At 31.5% G+C, this 19250-nt stretch overlaps 1 protein-coding gene across 1 annotated transcript; it reads left to right on the top strand.

The window, feature by feature from the left end:
• The first annotated feature begins 1974 nt into the window (after positions 1–1974).
• LOC133187408 (transmembrane protease serine 9-like) lies at positions 1975–10538 on the top strand. The gene is made up of 8 exons (XM_061322767.1): positions 1975–2228; positions 6889–7032; positions 7448–7582; positions 7829–8009; positions 8140–8242; positions 8396–8684; positions 9267–9400; positions 10251–10538. Exons 1-8 carry the CDS (start codon positions 2183–2185, stop codon positions 10413–10415), a joined length of 1197 nt encoding a protein of 398 aa, XP_061178751.1. The 5' UTR covers positions 1975–2182; the 3' UTR covers positions 10416–10538.
• Positions 10539–19250: the final 8712 nt, after the last annotated feature.

Raw genomic sequence — 19250 nt, 5'->3', positions numbered from 1 at the left:
ATTATTAACGATTATTTTTATATTATCCCAGGATGAACGACGCAGTGGTACATGTACAACTGTCGATGACTACATGTACAGTTTCTGTGTCGTTGTCATTTTTGTTGTCTATTCCGACATGCCTATTTTCACAATTAAAGCTCTTCGAGAAGCATTAGAGTACTCCAATAAGTCTGGCTATATTCCATAATAATGTTAAAGTTTTAGCAATTTACGAAATCTGGCCGATGCATAAAGATAATTCAAAAGTAACCTTTATTTTCAAAAAATAAAAAAGTAAATCTTTCTAAATCAACAATATAAGAGCTTCATTTTATTTCTTGTCATTTTTTTCTTTCATTCTGATTTGACGACTAAAAGAAATGTCGATGTTTCCAGAAAGAATGTCTCGATCTTCTAGAAAAAATTGAAAATTTAAAAAGAGACTCCGCATTTTTTTAGTAGGAGGAGTAAAGTGCAAAAATCACTCCTAGTTTCTTCTTTGCTACTTAATTTTCGTATCTATTGAAAAGCTATATTTATGATTGGGAACCTAACAGATTCCTGCGTTCATCTGATACTCTTGTTTTTCATGAAGTCACGGGGGAACGCCGTATGGTATTAGTAAATGCAACGAAACGGAGAAAGAAAGTAAGGAAGAATCGGAAGTTGGTTAAAAAAGAGGAAGATAACATTTGAATAGTTTGGTTAACCAGTAAAAGATCTTAATCATGATTACCAAATACTTTAGATAATTAAACTGTAAATATCTTAAAGATATCAATTTTTGAAAATATTTTATATTGTAAATATATGCAACAAATTTTAAAAACGCAAGCAATAAATTCTGTTCCTATCTTCAAAGATATCATCCGTCAGATCATCATAATTTGTGGTATGTAAATTGAATGTTTTATGTAATAAATGTTTTATTGTTATAAAACAAATAAATCAATTTAAACCAAAGAAATTAAATTTGTCAGAGTTTTAAACAGTAAAGCTTTGTTCTCATTTATGTTCTCTGCATTGAATATGTCACAGTCTCTGACCGTATCTTTGTGATTATTTTGACGTTGACAAAATCTGATTTTTAGGTCATTTGCCTACATAATTCTTTTTATTAGTAAAACAAAATGTACACACACTCTAGCCAATTTGTATTGTTTAACAAGTAAGAGAAGAAATGGTGGTTATTTTTAAAAAGAGCCATTTATCATTTTCTTGACATTCTAAATCGGATGTCCTTTTTCACTTACGCTGATTCAAATAACACTGTTTAATGTAAAAGTCTAAGGCGCAGTTAAATTATAACGTCAAAAACCTTAAACGATGAAAATTACAGGACAAAAGTTAACTCTTTGGAAGTGACAAGAGTGTGATTTAAAAAAAACCCACAATATTTAAAAATTTGATGTTGACAAATGGTTTGGCATCACCTGCGCTACTTAATTACTTCTAATTGATAACTACTTATAATTACTAATTACTGATAGACCAACTTTTCACTTTCATTAATTTTTGTTTTATAGTAATGCTTTTCATTTATATCTTCAACATGTCGCTATATATATATATATATATATATATATATATATATATATATATATATATATATATATATATATATATATATATATATATATATATATATATATATATATATATAAATATATATATATATATATAAATATATATATTACTATTGTGAAAGTGAGACAGTGATGTGATATATATAACAATAGTATCAATAAATTGATGTAAAATTAATTGGGATTTATTCAATAAGGTATTTGATTGGCCTCGAGTAAATACTGCTGATTTTCATCAATATCTTGCTGTTCACAGTGATATACAGGAAAACTAATATATTTCACCAGTGGCCGAGTGCGGTACTCAGAGAAATCGCCACACTTAAATAGTGTTTCGAATTTACGGTGATTGCATTTTTTTCCTTTAAATTAACCAATGGATATGTAAATTGATATGTAAATTAATCCTGCTGTGTGCTTCATAATTTCAATAACCGTATTTGGAAAAAGAGGTGTGGCTTCGCTACTCCATTGATGTAGAGGAGTGTCGAACAGTTTTTAGCATCGCCGAAATTCTTCAATCGTGTATAAAAATTGGATTATAATTGTAATTAAGTCTGTTTATTTGCATTAAGAAGACAGAAGAGAAGAAAAATTGCACTGATTTTCTCAGCATGACTAAAGCAGAATTTATCCTTTCCTTTGCAGTTATTTCATCTGGTGAGTAAATTTCAGTATCTTGAATTTTAACTACTGCAATTATTTAACTAGGCATATGTCAAGAAAATTTAAGATATAACATTGTTAGTATCTATTTACAATAACTAAATTCATTCTAATGAGTTTAGTTACAAAAAAAATGTCCAATTCATATTCTTATAGGATTCCCATAGCTGCTTCCACTAACATTATTTAATTAGATTACATTTTTAATAGAAAATTTCACATAAAAGCATCATGATGTGACCTACTTTGAAAATTTATAAGAATCCTGTTATAAAACGCACTGCCGACATTACTAATGAAATAAATTAATCATGTGGCCCCGTTTAGAAGAAAGGCAACATTAATTCGTTCTTAAGGAATATTTGGCATTTAAATTAGTGATAATGCAACAAAACATTCTGTTCAAACTTTATGTAAAACATCTTTGTTTTCTATTTTATTCTTTAGAAGGTTACTCTGTTGTAAAAACGCATGACCAGTACTATCATCATTGACCCAAAAATATACGTGTAGTTGTACAGATGAGGTATGAATTGTCAAAATAACACACTTATTACAGATATATGTGGGTTTATCTATTCAATTATGAGAAAGCACTTAATATCACGATTTTATACATAAGGCGTATAATAGTATTTAAGGAAATATACGTTATGTTGTTAATTATTATTTTTTTATCACATTGAAATTGTACACCGACGATTTAAACAAATCTGGTCCTCCTTTTCAAACGACTTTCTAAACGCTGAAACTAGAGGAAATCCTAGCAGAGAGACATTAATTATTGGCGATCCATTAGACCAAAGTAGTTAATTTTCTTTTTCTCCATAAGCAACCTCTAAGTTAATAGTAATAAACAGAAAATATAGAATTGACTTGAATTATATAAAGAAATATCTATGTACATATGTCACTATAAATAAATAAATTACTTACATGTACTTTATATATATATATCTTCAAAGGAAGAATCGACATGTCAACTATAAAATGAGAGATACTGAGTTGATATTTACATTTGGTTTAATCCTAAAAATACATACAGGTTTGACTATCTGGAATCAACACGGTGACTATCAGCAATATCCAGGTAAAAGGATTAAATAATCCCAAGATCATTAATGCAAGATGCTCATTTATATTATGAAATCTGCTTATTTTCATACTCAATTTATAATTAAAACATTGGAAAGGACAACCTAACAAATTATAGCGGGACAAGTTGAAAATATTGTCATTTATTAAAATTAAGCAGATAGTTCTCTGAAATATTTAGAGGTCCGTGTTTCCCCTGCTCCCGATTTGTATTGTTTCTGTGGACTTTAACTTGATTACTGCTCGTTATCTCCATATTTTAGTCCTCATAAATCTTATTGTAAGCTTATGTGAGAGAAATATATCAAAGCTTTAAATCGATCACTGGTATATGAAATTCATATCTTTAAATTAAAAAAAAGGATAAATCAAAATGTTTTGTTATCATAAGTGTTGATCATTTCTATATTTTTTTCTAGCCTCGAACTCTGAAATACGTACATTAAAAAAACTCTTCATTTACTCTGAGAAAATGGTTAAGATGATGTTGAAATAACCAATGTATATGTACAATTAAACAGTTGGAATAAGCATTTTCGACTATATCACATAGGTATATTGAACTCAGATATCAGCATTTAGGTCTACATTTTTTTTTTCAATAACAAAGAAAATTCTTTTTGTTTTTGCTCTTGGGATTAGCAACCATTAATTACAATTCTTGGGCTACTTTCTATAATTTCTTGATAAATCTGGACAGTATTTTTACTTTTTTAAGTGCCTCTCTATAAATATAAATATCAATTATTATTAATTCATAAGACCTTTAAAACAAGCCACATGGCAAATTATACATTCCATATTTATGGAAGGAAATTACAAGCAAGATAAATTTAGAAAATAGCGCGTGATTTTAAGGCATACAAAACAGACAGAATTATTAGATATTAAAATTGGTTTATTTGTCAGTAAAAAAACGTTATATATATTTTTAAAAACATGGTTTGATTAATTTCAATTGTATGCGTACAATCCATTTCCGAAAACCACTAATTTTAATAATTATATACATCCGTAAGTTTTATTACAATAATTATATTTTCTACGGTAACCATATGATATTTTTTATCAATAATTAATGGAGCCAAAATTACACTTGTCAAAAGAATGCAAACTAATAGCAATGCATGCGACATAATTTCTATTTTTTAACCAAAAGCAATAATTAAAGATATTAATTGAATGTTAATTGAAAAGAATACCTATGTGTCGTGTCTTATGCGTATTTTTCATATTTGTAAATTCATCGCATAAAAGTGCAATTCATATGACAAAACTAATAATTTTACTGCAAAAATATTATCAGAGTACTTTAAAGTTATGGAATGAACATACAGTAAATTCTTTCGATGTAATAATTGCAAAGGTGACGTGAATCTGGTAATATACATGTCAAAAAACTCGCTTCCTGATATCTATTCCGATATATCTGTAAAATCCAAGGTCATTTAACATCTGTAAGTTTCCTCTGGGGGAAAATTTGGAATCCTTATCGACCAATCTGATTAAGGATGATAGGAAGGTTATTTTGGTGGCATTCCTAAGTATAGATGTGCATGTAAGAAATTACTAGGATTCTTTGGCAAATTGTTGGACGATAATGACTTAAAGTTCTATAATAGGATCAGAATAAGAAAGGCATAGCAAAAGAAAGGATGCTATGTGATATTAGTTGGCGCCTTACATTAGTCAACTACAATTAAGATGCTAATAAACATAGTGGTTCTCTTTAGATTTACTTAAATTCTTATTCTCTTTAAGCCGAAAAGAGAGAAATTCAATAGAAAGACAAGATGTAACATTGGAGTTCTCTCATTCAATTTTCAGTTGTGAATGAGGGTCCACAGATGTAAACCTTTATCACCCAGCGTTGTCTTCTAATAGAATTCCTAGGAAACACATCTGAATTCTGTATCAAACTATAGGAATCTCCTTGTCAATTAGCCCTTTCACTGCGAGTTATTTCAGGCATTGCTCTAGCTACTGAAGCATTTTCTGAATGAAATTCCAGAGAAGATTGATCCCTGAGATAGCCTTCGTTGTAGGTGGTTTGTTGATAGGAATAAAGGAGCAAATTAGGAGCAAATTGTTTTTCTCGTAAAACACAACATTGTGGCACTGATAATGATGATAAGATTACAAGATATATCTTTGGTTTTCAAAATGTCAGTGTTTATTAAATGAGGAACGATGTATATTAGATCAATGGTATTTGAAGTATATCGTGGAATTGCTTAAAATTCACTCAATAGTCTTATTACAATATACGTTAAGAATCAAGTCCGTTTTTATATATAAAAACTAATAAAGGAATAGAACAATGAAAAAAGGAGAAACATGCAAAATTATTCTCTTTACAAAAAAGTGATTTAAATAAGATTATTTAAAATGGAATAATTATTCAGACTTGTAGATTTCAGATCCGAGAAACCTGTGTCATGGGAACGAATGACATATTCCAGTGCATTCTGCATATATACATATAATAAAAATTTTAATTCTCTGCATTTCATTTTTTTTAAAGTCCAGTTTTTTTCAATTGTTCAATTAATCTTTTATACAATAAAAGATCACTTTGTAAATTTATTTCAAGGTCTCTTAAATAAGTGATTTTCAGTAATAGATCCGCTTAGACAATTTTATAAAACCCTTACTTTGTCAGGCGTAGGTGACAGCTATCAAACCCTTCTCATCACACCTTCCTACACAAAATTCCACCATACTAGACAAATTTCCACCACTTTTATCAACTGCAATTTATTTCACATTTATCTTTATAAAATTCTTTAATACCATTCCCACACAATTAACCACGTTTTGCCTACACACATCTTTAATACCATTCCCACACAATTAACCATGCGTTTTGCCTACACACATCTTTAATACCATTCCCACACAATTAACCACGTTTTGCCTACACACAAACAACATTCAACAAATCTCTGTTGAATATGATCCAACTACATCTGAAAAAATTCAAACAATAAAATGTCTTTCTTTCTTTGTTAATGCAGGGTTAATGAATGCAAACGTTGTAGAAAAAAATACAATAGTTGCAACCTTTATTCCCTTATTAACAAAAAAGAAAGAAAAAAAGAAAAACATTTTATTGTATAAATCAATGCCTGTATGAATATTAGTATTTTTAGGTTTAAGTACGTAAAATATTGTATTATTGATGTGTATATGCCGTGGTACGTTTCATGAAAGGAAGAGTCCACTGCCAAACGACAGCTTTAAAAACCGGTTCCCGCATTGGTGTTCATAAGAAATAAAGGAGAAAATATTCATTTGATGTAAATATAAAGTAAAAAAAAATTCTGAATTCTAATTTTCCTCATCCAAATTTTTCATACTAGTACCTTAAATACTCATGGAAGAGGCTGCTGGAAAACTCGAATAACAAAAACTGAAAAAATGTAACATTATTATACATTTTATGTAGTTATTGTTATAAATATTATTTTAAAATAGCTTTATTAGGAATCTGATACTAATAAACAAAGCATACTACGTACTGTGAACACTAATAAATCTTCTTTTTTTTTTTTTACAGCATTATCAGTAACGAGAGGAATAGAAATATGCAACTACTTACGCGGATATTGTGATAGGACTTGTGAGTTTGAATACGTACACAAATGGGGAATACCTCTCTGCTCCGGCGTAGGAATGAAGTGCTGTGCACCAGACAATGTTGGTAAGTGAGAGTCTGGCGTAGTAATAAAGTGATGTGCACCAGACAGTGTTGGTAAGTGAGAGTCTGGCGTAGGAATGTAGTGCTGTGCACCAGACAATGTCGGTAAGTTAAAGTCTGGCGTAGGAATGAAGTGCTGTGCACCAGATAATGTTGGTAAGTGAAAGACTAGAAACATAAACCGAAGATTAAAAAAATATCTCATAATGGATAAAATTTTAGTTAATACTGACACACTATATCATCGTCCGAATATCTAACAAATGCAATATTTATGTATATTTTTTCTAAATGCAAATACAAACTACATTAGATACATTTTTTTTCTCATGAGAACATAAAAAATAAAAAGTTCTTTTGGGCTGATAAAAAGGAAAGAAAACGACAGCACACAAACCAATAAAATGTTCACTTTCAGTACAAATGATGAAAAGCAGATCTACAACGACGACGACCACCACTACAACCACAACCACCCCGGCCCCGACACAATCATTGATCGACTTACTCGTACTCGACCAACCCCAATTCATGTCAAACGAAGTCCCTAGAAGTAAGTTCTGTCATATTTACACCAGTATAACATACATTTATATTTGCTTAAGAAAGTCAAGATTGTCTTTACTTTCTTCAGCAAATATATATGTAAAACTTTTTCTTAATATTAATAAATATTAAAAGTTTTACTGTCACATTGGTTCTTGAAATTATTAAATAATTGTTTCAGAATAAAACAGGTGATGGTATAACTATACCATTCATTATAAACTGCAATATTAATTAATGTCAAACTTCACAGGACAAGATTGTGGCAAGCCTTATTTTTCACATCGCGCCAAGAGGATTGTGGGAGGGACTGTGGCACCCAGAGGTGCCTGGCCCTGGCAGGTGTCCTTCCGGTACATGAGTGGGGGTTATGGCTGTGGGGGATCTCTCATCAGTGATCGCTGGGTTCTAACCGCTGCCCACTGCTTCAAAGGGTGAGTAGGAACTCAAAGCTCGAATTAAAGAATGGAACTATTGGAGCAATAAAATTATGTAAAGAAAGAAAATGACAAATGATTATTGAAGTAATTTTTACAAGGAGTTCATTATGTTACAACTTTATAGAGCATATAACAACATAAAGAAATGGCGGGTGACAGTTGGAATGCATGATATGACTGGAAACGAGGCATCGAGGATGGACATTGCCATCAGATCTATAGTAAAGGTAACATTCTACTTTGATTTAAGAAAAATCTCTTAATAAACGATAAAAATACCAAGATTGAGGTGATCAAAACACAAGTGCATGATTAAGTGAAATTGCATTAAAATATTCAAAATAGTGTCTTAAATAACTGAGCCATGATCTACTTTTCAGCATCCTCTGTATATAGCGTACGACGAAAAAGAAGACATGAGAAAGAACCAGTCAACACCACTTCACAAACGTTATGCTCATGACATTGCATTAGTGGAGTTAGATTCAAGCGTTGACGTTCAGTCACCGTATACACGTCCGATCTGTCTGCCCCCTGTCGGCGAGCCTCTCTTTGGGAACGACGTTGACAAGAGAGAACCAATGATGCAGGACAACACAGTAAATCTCTTTGACGTGGAGAGAAAGGGGCAGTGTTGGGTGACTGGATGGGGATACACTGGGAGAGACAGTAAGTTTTTGCCCCCTCCCCAAGAAAAAAATTTAAAGACGAGTTAGTCTTACATTGAAATTCAATTGCATTTTACAACTTTATGCATACAAAAGTAATTATTTTCCACCTGTGCACTAATTTAAGCAACGATTTACATATATATTGCTTTTATATAAATCTTTTGAAATTTAGTTTGAGTGAAATGACAAAACTCTTTGTAATTCACGAATCTTGCGTTCGTTATTGGTGAATTCAATTAATTCAAAATATTTCAGAAGTTTACCAGTTCATCAGATCAAATGCATAGCATTCACCTTGAAAATATTTGCACTCTCCTTAAAAAAATTATTATGAAAATTATCAGTTCAAAAATAATTTGGCAGGATGTTTATGTACATATTAATATCTATGATTCTCATGCTGCTTATCATATAGTGTCAAGAACCTCAAAATATGATAAGGCAGAGTATGAGATCTAATAATAAACACTCATCTGTTCAGTCTATACATTAAAATTACCCCAACTGAAAGCAATAGCAGGGATATAGAGCTTAATTTAACACCTTATCTGAACAATAACAATTGCTATCTTTATTGCAGGGGAAACTGATCGCACACTTTTGCGCCAAGTTCATGGGAACGTCATCAGTAGCACTCAGTGCAGGGAGTTCTGGCAAACTGAATTAGATGACGATACGCTCTGCTTTGGAGACGGGACACATGGACCATGCAAGGTATAAATTTACTACAAAAAAAGAGTCATGTATTTCAATTAAAAAGAAAACATCCTGTCACGTGTGATTTGGACACAAATTTTTAATACTATTGTTACAAGCTATAGACTTTGTGAAAAGTTTTAGAAAGATATTGCTTATTACCGGGTATATAATGAGCCCTTTCTCCAATGACACCTTGCTGTATGACAATTTCTGTAAATATTAAACAAATCGTTTTAATAAAATCGGTGAGAAAAACGAACAGTGATTGATTTAATAAAAATAAATTAAATGAAATACGAAATATTGTAGACATGCTTTTAATCCTTAGAATTAATTTAAAATATAAAAGCAGGATGCAGTAGTTTATAGTCTTTTTATTAATACCTGTAAATAATGAACAGAAAAGGTGGCAAAGTATACATCATATTTATTGGTTTCGTCGACACTCCTCGTTCACAAATATGATTTTATACATGCAGCGGAATTGCTAATTAGTCAAAATATCCATGGGGAGTATATTCTTCGCACAATTTGAAGGAAAAACTGAGTTGTATTTAATGAACAACTCTTCTCGGATTACATTTCATCAAAATCGGCTTAATTTTGCTGACTTGGCTGGGAGGAATTGTCACTGAATCTGTTTAATGTCTTTATTATGGTTATATGGCAATCCCTGAGGATTTATCCTGTATATTTCCCTACGTGACCCACGGCAAAAATCAATGCTCCTATTTCAGTAGAAAAACATTTTCTTTTCATTTTTAATAAAGAAGGTTTACATCCAAAGTGTCAACTGAAAGCTAAGTTTCATTGCCGTGAATGACTCACCTTAATAGTTGTTATTTATTCCTTTATATTTTTTCAGGGTGATTCCGGGAGCCCGATGTCTTGTAATTATGACGGAAAGTATTACATTACGGGAGTAGTCTCGTGGGGATCAGAAGACTGCAAACAAAAGGGTTATCCGAGTGTTTTTACCCGCGTTACATCGTACCTGGAATGGATCAACAAACACGTGTCACGTGGCTAATTATTTAATTAGTCGCTGTGGCTTTTTATAATAAAATTTCGGTATGAAGAATTCCAGAACGGCTCAGGGAATACGATTTAGAAGAAAATACATTTTTCCAGTAAAGAGTCAAAATTAATTGTATCTCTTAGGAGCTGTGATATTGCTAGTCGTTGATTCTCTGTAATGTTTTTAATAGAAATCCAACCCACTCTATGTTATATATGATACATGTAGTTACATATTTAATACCTGTTAAATGAGTCTTAGATTATGTTCTCCTGTTAACAACCGTTTGACTGTCTATTTTCTGTGTTTCTTTTTCTCGACAAAACTTCTCTTTCTATATAAAAACGAAGTAGCTATTCAACTGGTTGTTTAACGTTTACATTATATATTTTTGTATGTGATACTTAAACAAATTCCATGATTGATTTTATAATGGCAGATTGATAAAGACGTGTTGGTATTGTTGTTTTACCAATAAAGTTGTATTGGTGATGGTTACTATCTTTGCTTTTTATTCGATTTGCGATGATTTTCTATGTTTAAAATCTACAAGTACACTTCTCATCAAATCACGTGATAAGATGTCATCAATTAATGTTTTTCATACGTGCGAAACGAGTTAATATCATTTTTTGTGAATACTGAGATTTTAATGTAAATGAAAGAAAAAAAAAAACCGTAAAAGTTAAAATAAAATTTATATGCGATAAACAGTAACATGCACTTTCTCTTCCTTTTTTTTAAAATCAGAATTACTGATTATCGTGAGGTTAAACAGATAGTCTTTCCCCATGTATATGTATACCTTTTTCCTAGGACTTGTTTGATTTCTTCTTCCGAGATAGGAGTCGCCGAGTGGCCCAGTGGTTAGATCGTTTGCTCTAGAGTCGCGGAGTAAAGAGTTACAATGAAGCGCATTGAAGTGGTAAAATTTTCCGTTTGAATGGAACGTTTTGAGCTTTCTTTAGAACATTGATTATCATATAATGACACACCCATTTCTTTGGAAAGGATAAAAGGTGGTCAAATGGTCATTCGAATACCTGTTCAACAGGTATTCCTAAAATATGATAGCCAATCAAATTGTCAGTCTACATTAACACTGAGTAAACACGTGTTCGACCGATACATGTGCTGTGGTAGCTCCATTAAACATGATAAATTCATAAAATTTTACATTTTATGTACATATTCGTTGCAATACGTTTTTACAGAAGCGGAGAGTCTCTCTCTCTCTCTTTCTCTCCTAACTTCATAAAATCTCCATTTCAGTGTAACTCATGTTGCTAATCGCAGAGAGTGGGGTGTCTTAAAGCATTACGACGAATATTTCTTTCTCATTTCTATAGAAATGGGCGTGTCATTATGTAACAATTGACGTTCGATAAGAAAGACCCAAACTTTCCATTCAAACGAAAAATTTTACCACTTCAATGCGCTTCATTGTAATCCTTACACAGCGGGTTCGAATCCTACTGTGAGACGTGGTGACCGGTCCTCCGGATAAGACCTTATAAACTGAGGTCCCGTTTTGCAGTAGGTGCTGACATGAAAAAAACCCCTCACTGCTCGATGGCCCTAAGTGCCGAATATAGGTCTAAATTTGCAGCCCTTCACCGGCAAGTGATGGCCTCTCCATATGACTGAATAATTCTCTAGAGGGACGTTAAAGCTGAACACGACTCGTAAATAGGCATACACCATTTTTGATATTACTTTCTACGATATCAGCACCGAGGTATACTCTTCGCATTCGTTACACCTGACTGCTTTATTGTCACGGGTATCGGAGTGGAATGGCGACCCATGTTCGCGCTGGTTATCTGGCATTACCTTTGTTTACATTTCATTGCAGTTACGTGTATTTGTGTTTGTATACTGCACTGACCTGTGCAACTGTTATAAGTTTCATTGGTATCGTACTCTCCTGCATAAGAAGAAGTTTATTTTTTGTCCCTACCGAGTGCTGTATAAGCATAGGTCCGTCTACATTTGTGACGATTGATTAGACTGAACAGTGACTAAGTGAGCAGCTTTATATAGGGGCCCTCTGATATAGCGGGAGACCAATCGAATATGGCAGACACATTCCTTTTTGCGAATCGTGTTCAGCTTTAAACAACAAACAAACAAACAAATCTTCCGCGACAGGGACATTACAATAAGAGGCCAGTACCGATAGCTTCCGATTTTATTGTGCATGCAATCTATCCATGTACTCAATTCTTCTCTAATGAATAACTTTTTTCTGGTGGACAAGAATCTCCTATTAAAGTATTCACTGCTAAGCTGACACTTCTTCACTTTTGAACATCTTTGACACTTCCCGATGGTATATAAGTAGCATTGACACTTTTCAACATAATATATTACTTGTAATTTTCTCAAGCTGTACAGAAGGTTAAGTTACCAAAGTTACTAGTATTCAAAACTATAAGCTTATCTAGAGATGTGTTTGTGAGCTATATATTAAGAGAACAATATTTGAGTATTTCTAAGGACTAAAGAATATTTGAGTGATGTATGATATCACTGAATATTGGCGTTTTAAAAAAAAAATTCCATCAATTTACTAATCAAAAACGGGTGTGACGGGTCATTGGGGATGCCTACTCCTCCTGAGCACCTGATCCAATTTCCAGGGTCCGTGATTTATGCCCTGTTCGCGGATTTGTATTGTTTGTAGACCGATCACTGTTTCTTATCTTCACCTTTTCATCGCTGAAATAAAATTGTACGAACAGATTCTTGCTCTGCTCTCAATTTGTAATGTTTAGTTGGTCTTTTGAGTATGATTCCTGATCGTTGTCTTCATATTTCATATGTACTGAAATGGCTTTGTGCTTAAGTGTAGTAGATGCAAAAGTTCACCAGATTACACCGGTAATTAATCGAAATATTCTGAAGGCCTGAGCATTCCCTTAATGAAAAAAGTTTGTGTTTAACGCATATAATCAATGACAACTATCGGATTGACAATATACTTTTAAGCATAAACTTGTTGTTTGCTTGTTTCTCAAAATGCACTTTATAATTATTTAATCTATCAATAATATTTATAATAGTCATCCCTTCCTTTTTCTCATACGGTGCATGTATTATTTTAATTTCATGTGTAAACTTGGGGTGCGGTTGAAGTCAGTATTGTGCCATTCTCACGTTAATGAGATATAATAAAGTGTCATAATTTCCAGAAATATGATCTTGATCTGTGATGATGTTTTTTTATAAAGTAAGTATGGAAAAAATCTGTATAATGGCACTTAATTTATCAAAAAAGTATGAAATACTGTAAAAATGACAGAAACTTAATGACCCTAGTATATCAAAGTGCTTAGTAAAGGATTGTCTTCGTCCTGCCTTTAATATAATATTCACAGGATTATACAAAGGCCGTCAATAGCACATTATAAAGTCACGTGGTCCTTTATAAAAATTTCTAAAAATTAGGGATGTCAACGAATATTCGAACATTCGAATATTCATTCGATAAGTTGATATTCGAATACGAATTTAAGATTCGAATATTCGGTGTTTTTCAGATTTCATAAAAAAAATAGTACTGTGATTAATAAATTTTTATTGGGACAGTGCTGGAATTATCCCTGTTTAATCTACTAGCGATCAATTTCGATCGCCCGATTTCTTTAGCTATTTTCTTATCTTATATAGATCTACTATATTATTTTGTTTTGAGTAAGGTGTTTAAGATTTATACAATAATGCTTTATGTATAATACAAAACGTACTTTCATCGTTTTTATTAGTTAAATACGATCGAATCTAGAATCGAGAACAACGAAATGAAAACCTTCTTAGAATGTCTACAAGACATGAACAGTATACTTATCAAAACAAATTCAATTGATCATTCAAATAATTATCCGATAGAATTAGTCTGTAATTAATATTGTAAAGGGCTCAATTTTAGAATAAATGAGTAAATTACTTGATTATCTCAGGTTGTACATAATCCTGAATTTTATATTCATTATCGGGAAATTAGTCAATTACCTAGGAAAATTGTCTATGGAATTGTTTGTTTATATTTTAAAAACATTGTATCGAAGATTATACTCATATCTCTTATTAGGCTGATAAGTGTAATTAATTACACGTATTGAAATCTGAACAGTATACGACTATCTTGCCCTAGGTAAGACGACTGGTTCCTCATTTGGAGCTTCTATAAATACACATGTATCATTTGTTAAAATTATACTTTTCTACATTTAAATCACTTATTTATTTCAAATATTGACAATTATCAAATGGAATCCCTTATTGTACACCTACAAAGTTTTCATACAATTTTATTTTAAAATATAAGAATACCTACACTAAACCTTTAATGAGAGTAGGATGATGCATTCAAAATATACCAGATTTTATTTATTTTATCGAATATTCGAATATATTCAAATACTTGCATTGAATATTCGAATATGAATTATTGACAAAATTGACATCCCTACTAAAAATATTATAATGTGCTTGTTTATTAGTTTATGCGATTAACTATGAGCAAAACATAATATTCTGAAGAGGCATAAATACAAATACAATCGTCATATGAAATTTGTGGAAAAGAAAATAAACTCGCACGATATTCACACAAAAATACCATGCAATTTGTCATATGAAAATTGATAGATTGTCATGCAAATATGTTTCAATATTCAGTGGAAATCCAAAGGTGGAATTGAGAAAATACTATTGACATTGACATTAACATTGACAATTTATTTGTGCCCTTTGAAAGACATAAAAAATACAAACAGGATTTTCCAAATGAAAAATACAAATATGTGAACAGGGCATAAATCATAGACCCCTTGAAATTCCAGAGGTGGGATCAGGTGCTTAGGAGGAATAAGCCTCTCTTGTCGACCGGTCACACCCGCCTTGAATCCTTTGTGTTGATCCAGTAGATTTGACATTCTGTCATCAAATTTAGTATGAAAACAAAACCTAACAATTGGTATGAAGAATGTTAGTCAAAATACGACCCAATGAGAGGTTAAAATTTGCTAACAAGGTCATTATAACGACCATAGAAATTACGAATTGCTGAATTTAAACAAGGTTGTTGGAATCCATGTAACATCAACTTATCTGTTAATAACTTGCCTCGATTTAAAAATTGATCGTACTCAGAGCATTCTCTTGAGTATCGAATCAGTTGAGAGACATTAACACCATTTGAGGAAACTTGACGACGGAAAAGCTGAAATCATCCCATTTGTCAAACAGTTTCGTTATTAGTTGGCGATTATAGTTTATAATTAGTAAAGTATCCAAATATGAAACAAATGCAGCAGACTCTATATTGTCTACAATTTCGAGTTCACTGGAAAATATCGAGTCGACATATGAATGGAAGTAACGATTGAGAATTGATAAAACGTCATCGATATATCTGAATGTCGAGTTAAAGGGCACAAATGTATTCGATTCGATATTCTTTTAACGATAATTGGCAAGTAAGTAGAATAGAAACTTTTTATTTAAGAAATGGATGAATACCTACATGTTTGATAAATCTGAAAAAGAGGTGCGGAACGGTATAAAGAAAATAAATATAAAATTCAAGAAAAATATTTCAGTTTATAGCTTAAAATTTTGATTTATCAATTCTATGATGTTTAATGTCTCTGGAATTTGTCTACCACCGAGAATACATATCAGATGATTACAGTAAATTATTTTGCACTACATGTATTTTTAAAACATATAAAAGTATTTCCAAACGGTTGACCCAGTGTATACATGTATTAAATACATAGTCACAAGAAACTTTTTAAGCATTAAATCTATAAACATGCAGAGCAGCATGTATTTCTATGTCAGGAGCTACAACTCTTATACCTCTTTCATTGGACAATTCATTAAAAAAAAAAGATTAAATTCTTTTTTGAAACCAATTTCGAAAGAGGGAGTAACTTTGCACTTGTTCAACATTTTTGTAATCGTTCCGTAACATTATACATAGCATATATTGCAAAAATATTAACTAAAAGTATAAGAATAAATAATTTAATACATTTCATTTCATTTCGATTGTAAAATGAAGTACGGTAGCAAAGTTAATATTAAGAAGTACATATATGTTATCGTCTATAAAAAAAAAAAACAAGAGATAGGAAAAAAATTAAAATCAAAGATACAATATATATATATATTAACATTTTGCTTTTCTTCAAATTGTTTCATGCATTATGCATCATGCATCTAGCATTCACCATCAGGAAGGAATTTCTCATTGAGAGAAATTTGGGATTTCATCAATTGTCTCATTGCTTCGCTAGATGAAGTATAATGCATTCATATGTTTTTTTTAAATATTTAACTTAATATTATGCCTCACTGAATTTGATCCCATAATTTTCTTTCTTATGCAAACTTCTTCAGAAGAATATTTATTGGGTATGACATAGCTGAAAAATAGCTGATATCAATGAGCTGATTTCAAATTGTTTTCTTTATACTGTCTATCATCTGGTTGGTGTTAAACTGTGCTGCAAAATATGAAGAAAACGAACAGTAATCAAATAATAAAGATTTGGAGCAGAACAAATAAGGACCTCTAAAAACATCAGCGTTGGATCAAGTGCCATGGAAGACTGCATCCCCTGTCGATCCGTAACACCCGCTGTGTCCCCTTTCATGATCGGGCAAAACGGAAAAATCGGTAGACAATTCAGTGTAAAAATAATGGCCTAACAATTTGTATGAAAAAATTCAGTCAGTATTTGACTTAATGGTAGATTGAATTTGCTGACAAGGTCATCGACCATAAATTTGCGAAATGTTGACTTTAAAAGAGACAGTGGATATTCTTGTTTCATCAGCTTATTTGTGATAAATTTGCCTAGTTTTAGAAATTGTTCGTACTTACAGCATGCTCTTGCGTATGAATCAACTGGGAGATTAACTCCATATGCAGGTGATGTTGACATATTTCGACATAAATAAGGGATGTTGACGATAGAAAAGTTGAAGTCATCAGGTTTTTCATAAATTTTTGGAGTTAGGTTACCATTAACGTCTTTTTCTTGTAAAATATCCAGATATGAAACAGATGTGTCAGACTCTGTGGTATTTTTTATTTCGAGTTCAAAGGGATATATTTACCGAATCAACGTAGGAATGAAAATGAATATTGTTAATTGCTATAAATGACGATATAGTTAAATGTTGAAAACCAAAGCAAAAGACTTTTTTTCTTGTTGAAGTTTTTAAATAAATTCTGTCTTTTACGAATACAAAAATAGGCCTGCTAAGAATGGGGTGCAATAAGTACGTACTCATGTGAATTTCGACAGATTGTATATGAAAACTTTCATTAAAAGTCTGGAATAAAGGTTTGTGATTAGCATATACGTGTATAGATTTCTGTGCAATTATTGTTACCTGTAATTCTCTTGATATAAATATACATGTATAATGATGTCTTTTATTGTAATTAAGAATTTTACCAGTATCATTATATATTGGCTCATAAGAGTACTGACATTTTATGTCTTTCTCAGTATTTTGTTGGATCAGTGGCGGTTATGTTTTTTCGCATAGTAAATATTCCTGACTTTTTGGGGGTTATTTTGTCTTTGTGACTTCTTTACTTGTTTTTAATTGTTGTTTTTTCGATGTGTATACAAACCCTCTTTTTTAAATCTGAATCAACTTCCTTTTTCGGAAAATGATCATAATAAATACATGCTCCAAAGGTTATTAACTCGAAACCAATTATTATCAATGTTTTGGATCATATACTTCGCTTAGCCCCTTAATGTTCTTCAGCAGCAGCAGCACATTGATCACATATTTCCATCTATTCCATACATTTTACTTCCTTTGTACTTTTATTTTTTTCAGATCACCGTTTTATCTTCACCTTTTTCATCCTCTTTGCTGAAATCTCAATGATTGTCATATACTGTATCCTTGATTTTTTTTATTTTGAATTAATAACACCATTGAATATTCTTTCTGTCATTATTGGAACCTCTTTCATCATTTTCATCGATTCCATCTTCATTATTACCGGTATAAATTTCATTCAATCCTTTATCTTTCACATCAAAAGCTGTTTTTATATTTCTGTTTTCCACCTTTATTTCATCCGTTTTGTATCATTCTTGTTTTGTCTTTTATCTTTCTTTGAACAGTCTAAGTCTTCCATCTTTCTCGATTCGTAAGACATAATCAATATAAAAGATGCGAGGAAAGCAAACGAAAAGCTTACAATTGAAACTCGACTTTCTAGCATAAAAATGGAAATTCTTTTCATTGTTTTATGGTAAATCTTATGCTTATTTTGGTAAGAATTTCAATTTTCAAACTGATATTTCCTTTTTTACTGTTTTTATGGCTACAAAGGATATTTGCTGTCTTCTGATAATCTTTGCTGAGATATAAATGGCGAAACCTTTCAGACGAACAATTTACATATCGAATGTTATCAGTTTTGACTGATCTATCACGCTACGTTTAATAAGCATAAGAAAGAGTCTCAGAGTTACTTCTCTTTTCTCTTTCAATTCCGTTTTCCCGGTATGCATGTTGCTTATGCTCGGTTGTATTTTTTTTTTTTTTTTTTTTTGATAAAACAGGCAGAAAAAGTAACACAAAGTAGAAGTGGCTGATATATACTATGAATACTAGCATGGGGGTCAGAAAAGACTAAAACATTACAGAAAAAAAGAAAGTACAGTATCTTTGGCTAAGTATCTACAATCTAACTCCAATAAAAAAAAAACAACATGAAGGCATAGGTAATTCTAGATGCTTTCTTGAACGAATGTTATCTACGAGATACGCAAAGTCTCAAAGCAAATAAACGTTTTG

This window comes from Saccostrea echinata, unplaced genomic scaffold (genome assembly GCF_033153115.1).
Source record: "Saccostrea echinata isolate AGI-Se365-2 ecotype Australia unplaced genomic scaffold, CSIRO_AGI_Sech_v1 ptg000015l, whole genome shotgun sequence".
NCBI classification, from domain to species: Eukaryota; Metazoa; Mollusca; class Bivalvia; order Ostreida; family Ostreidae; genus Saccostrea; species Saccostrea echinata.
The sequence above is the reverse complement of the archived record's forward strand: the minus strand, read 5'-3'. Positions and strand labels throughout refer to the sequence as shown.

Excerpts from the sequence above, each read along its gene's own strand:
- LOC133187408 (XM_061322767.1), top strand. The coding sequence starts at position 2,183 with ATGACTAAAGCAGAATTTATCCTTTCCTTTGCAGTTATTTCATCTG. Across the intron at positions 8,685-9,266 it reads GGGATACACTGGGAGAGACA|GGGAAACTGATCGCACACTT; the intron begins GTAAGTTTTTGC and ends TCTTTATTGCAG. Across the intron at positions 9,401-10,250 it reads GGACACATGGACCATGCAAG|GGTGATTCCGGGAGCCCGAT; the intron begins GTATAAATTTAC and ends ATATTTTTTCAG.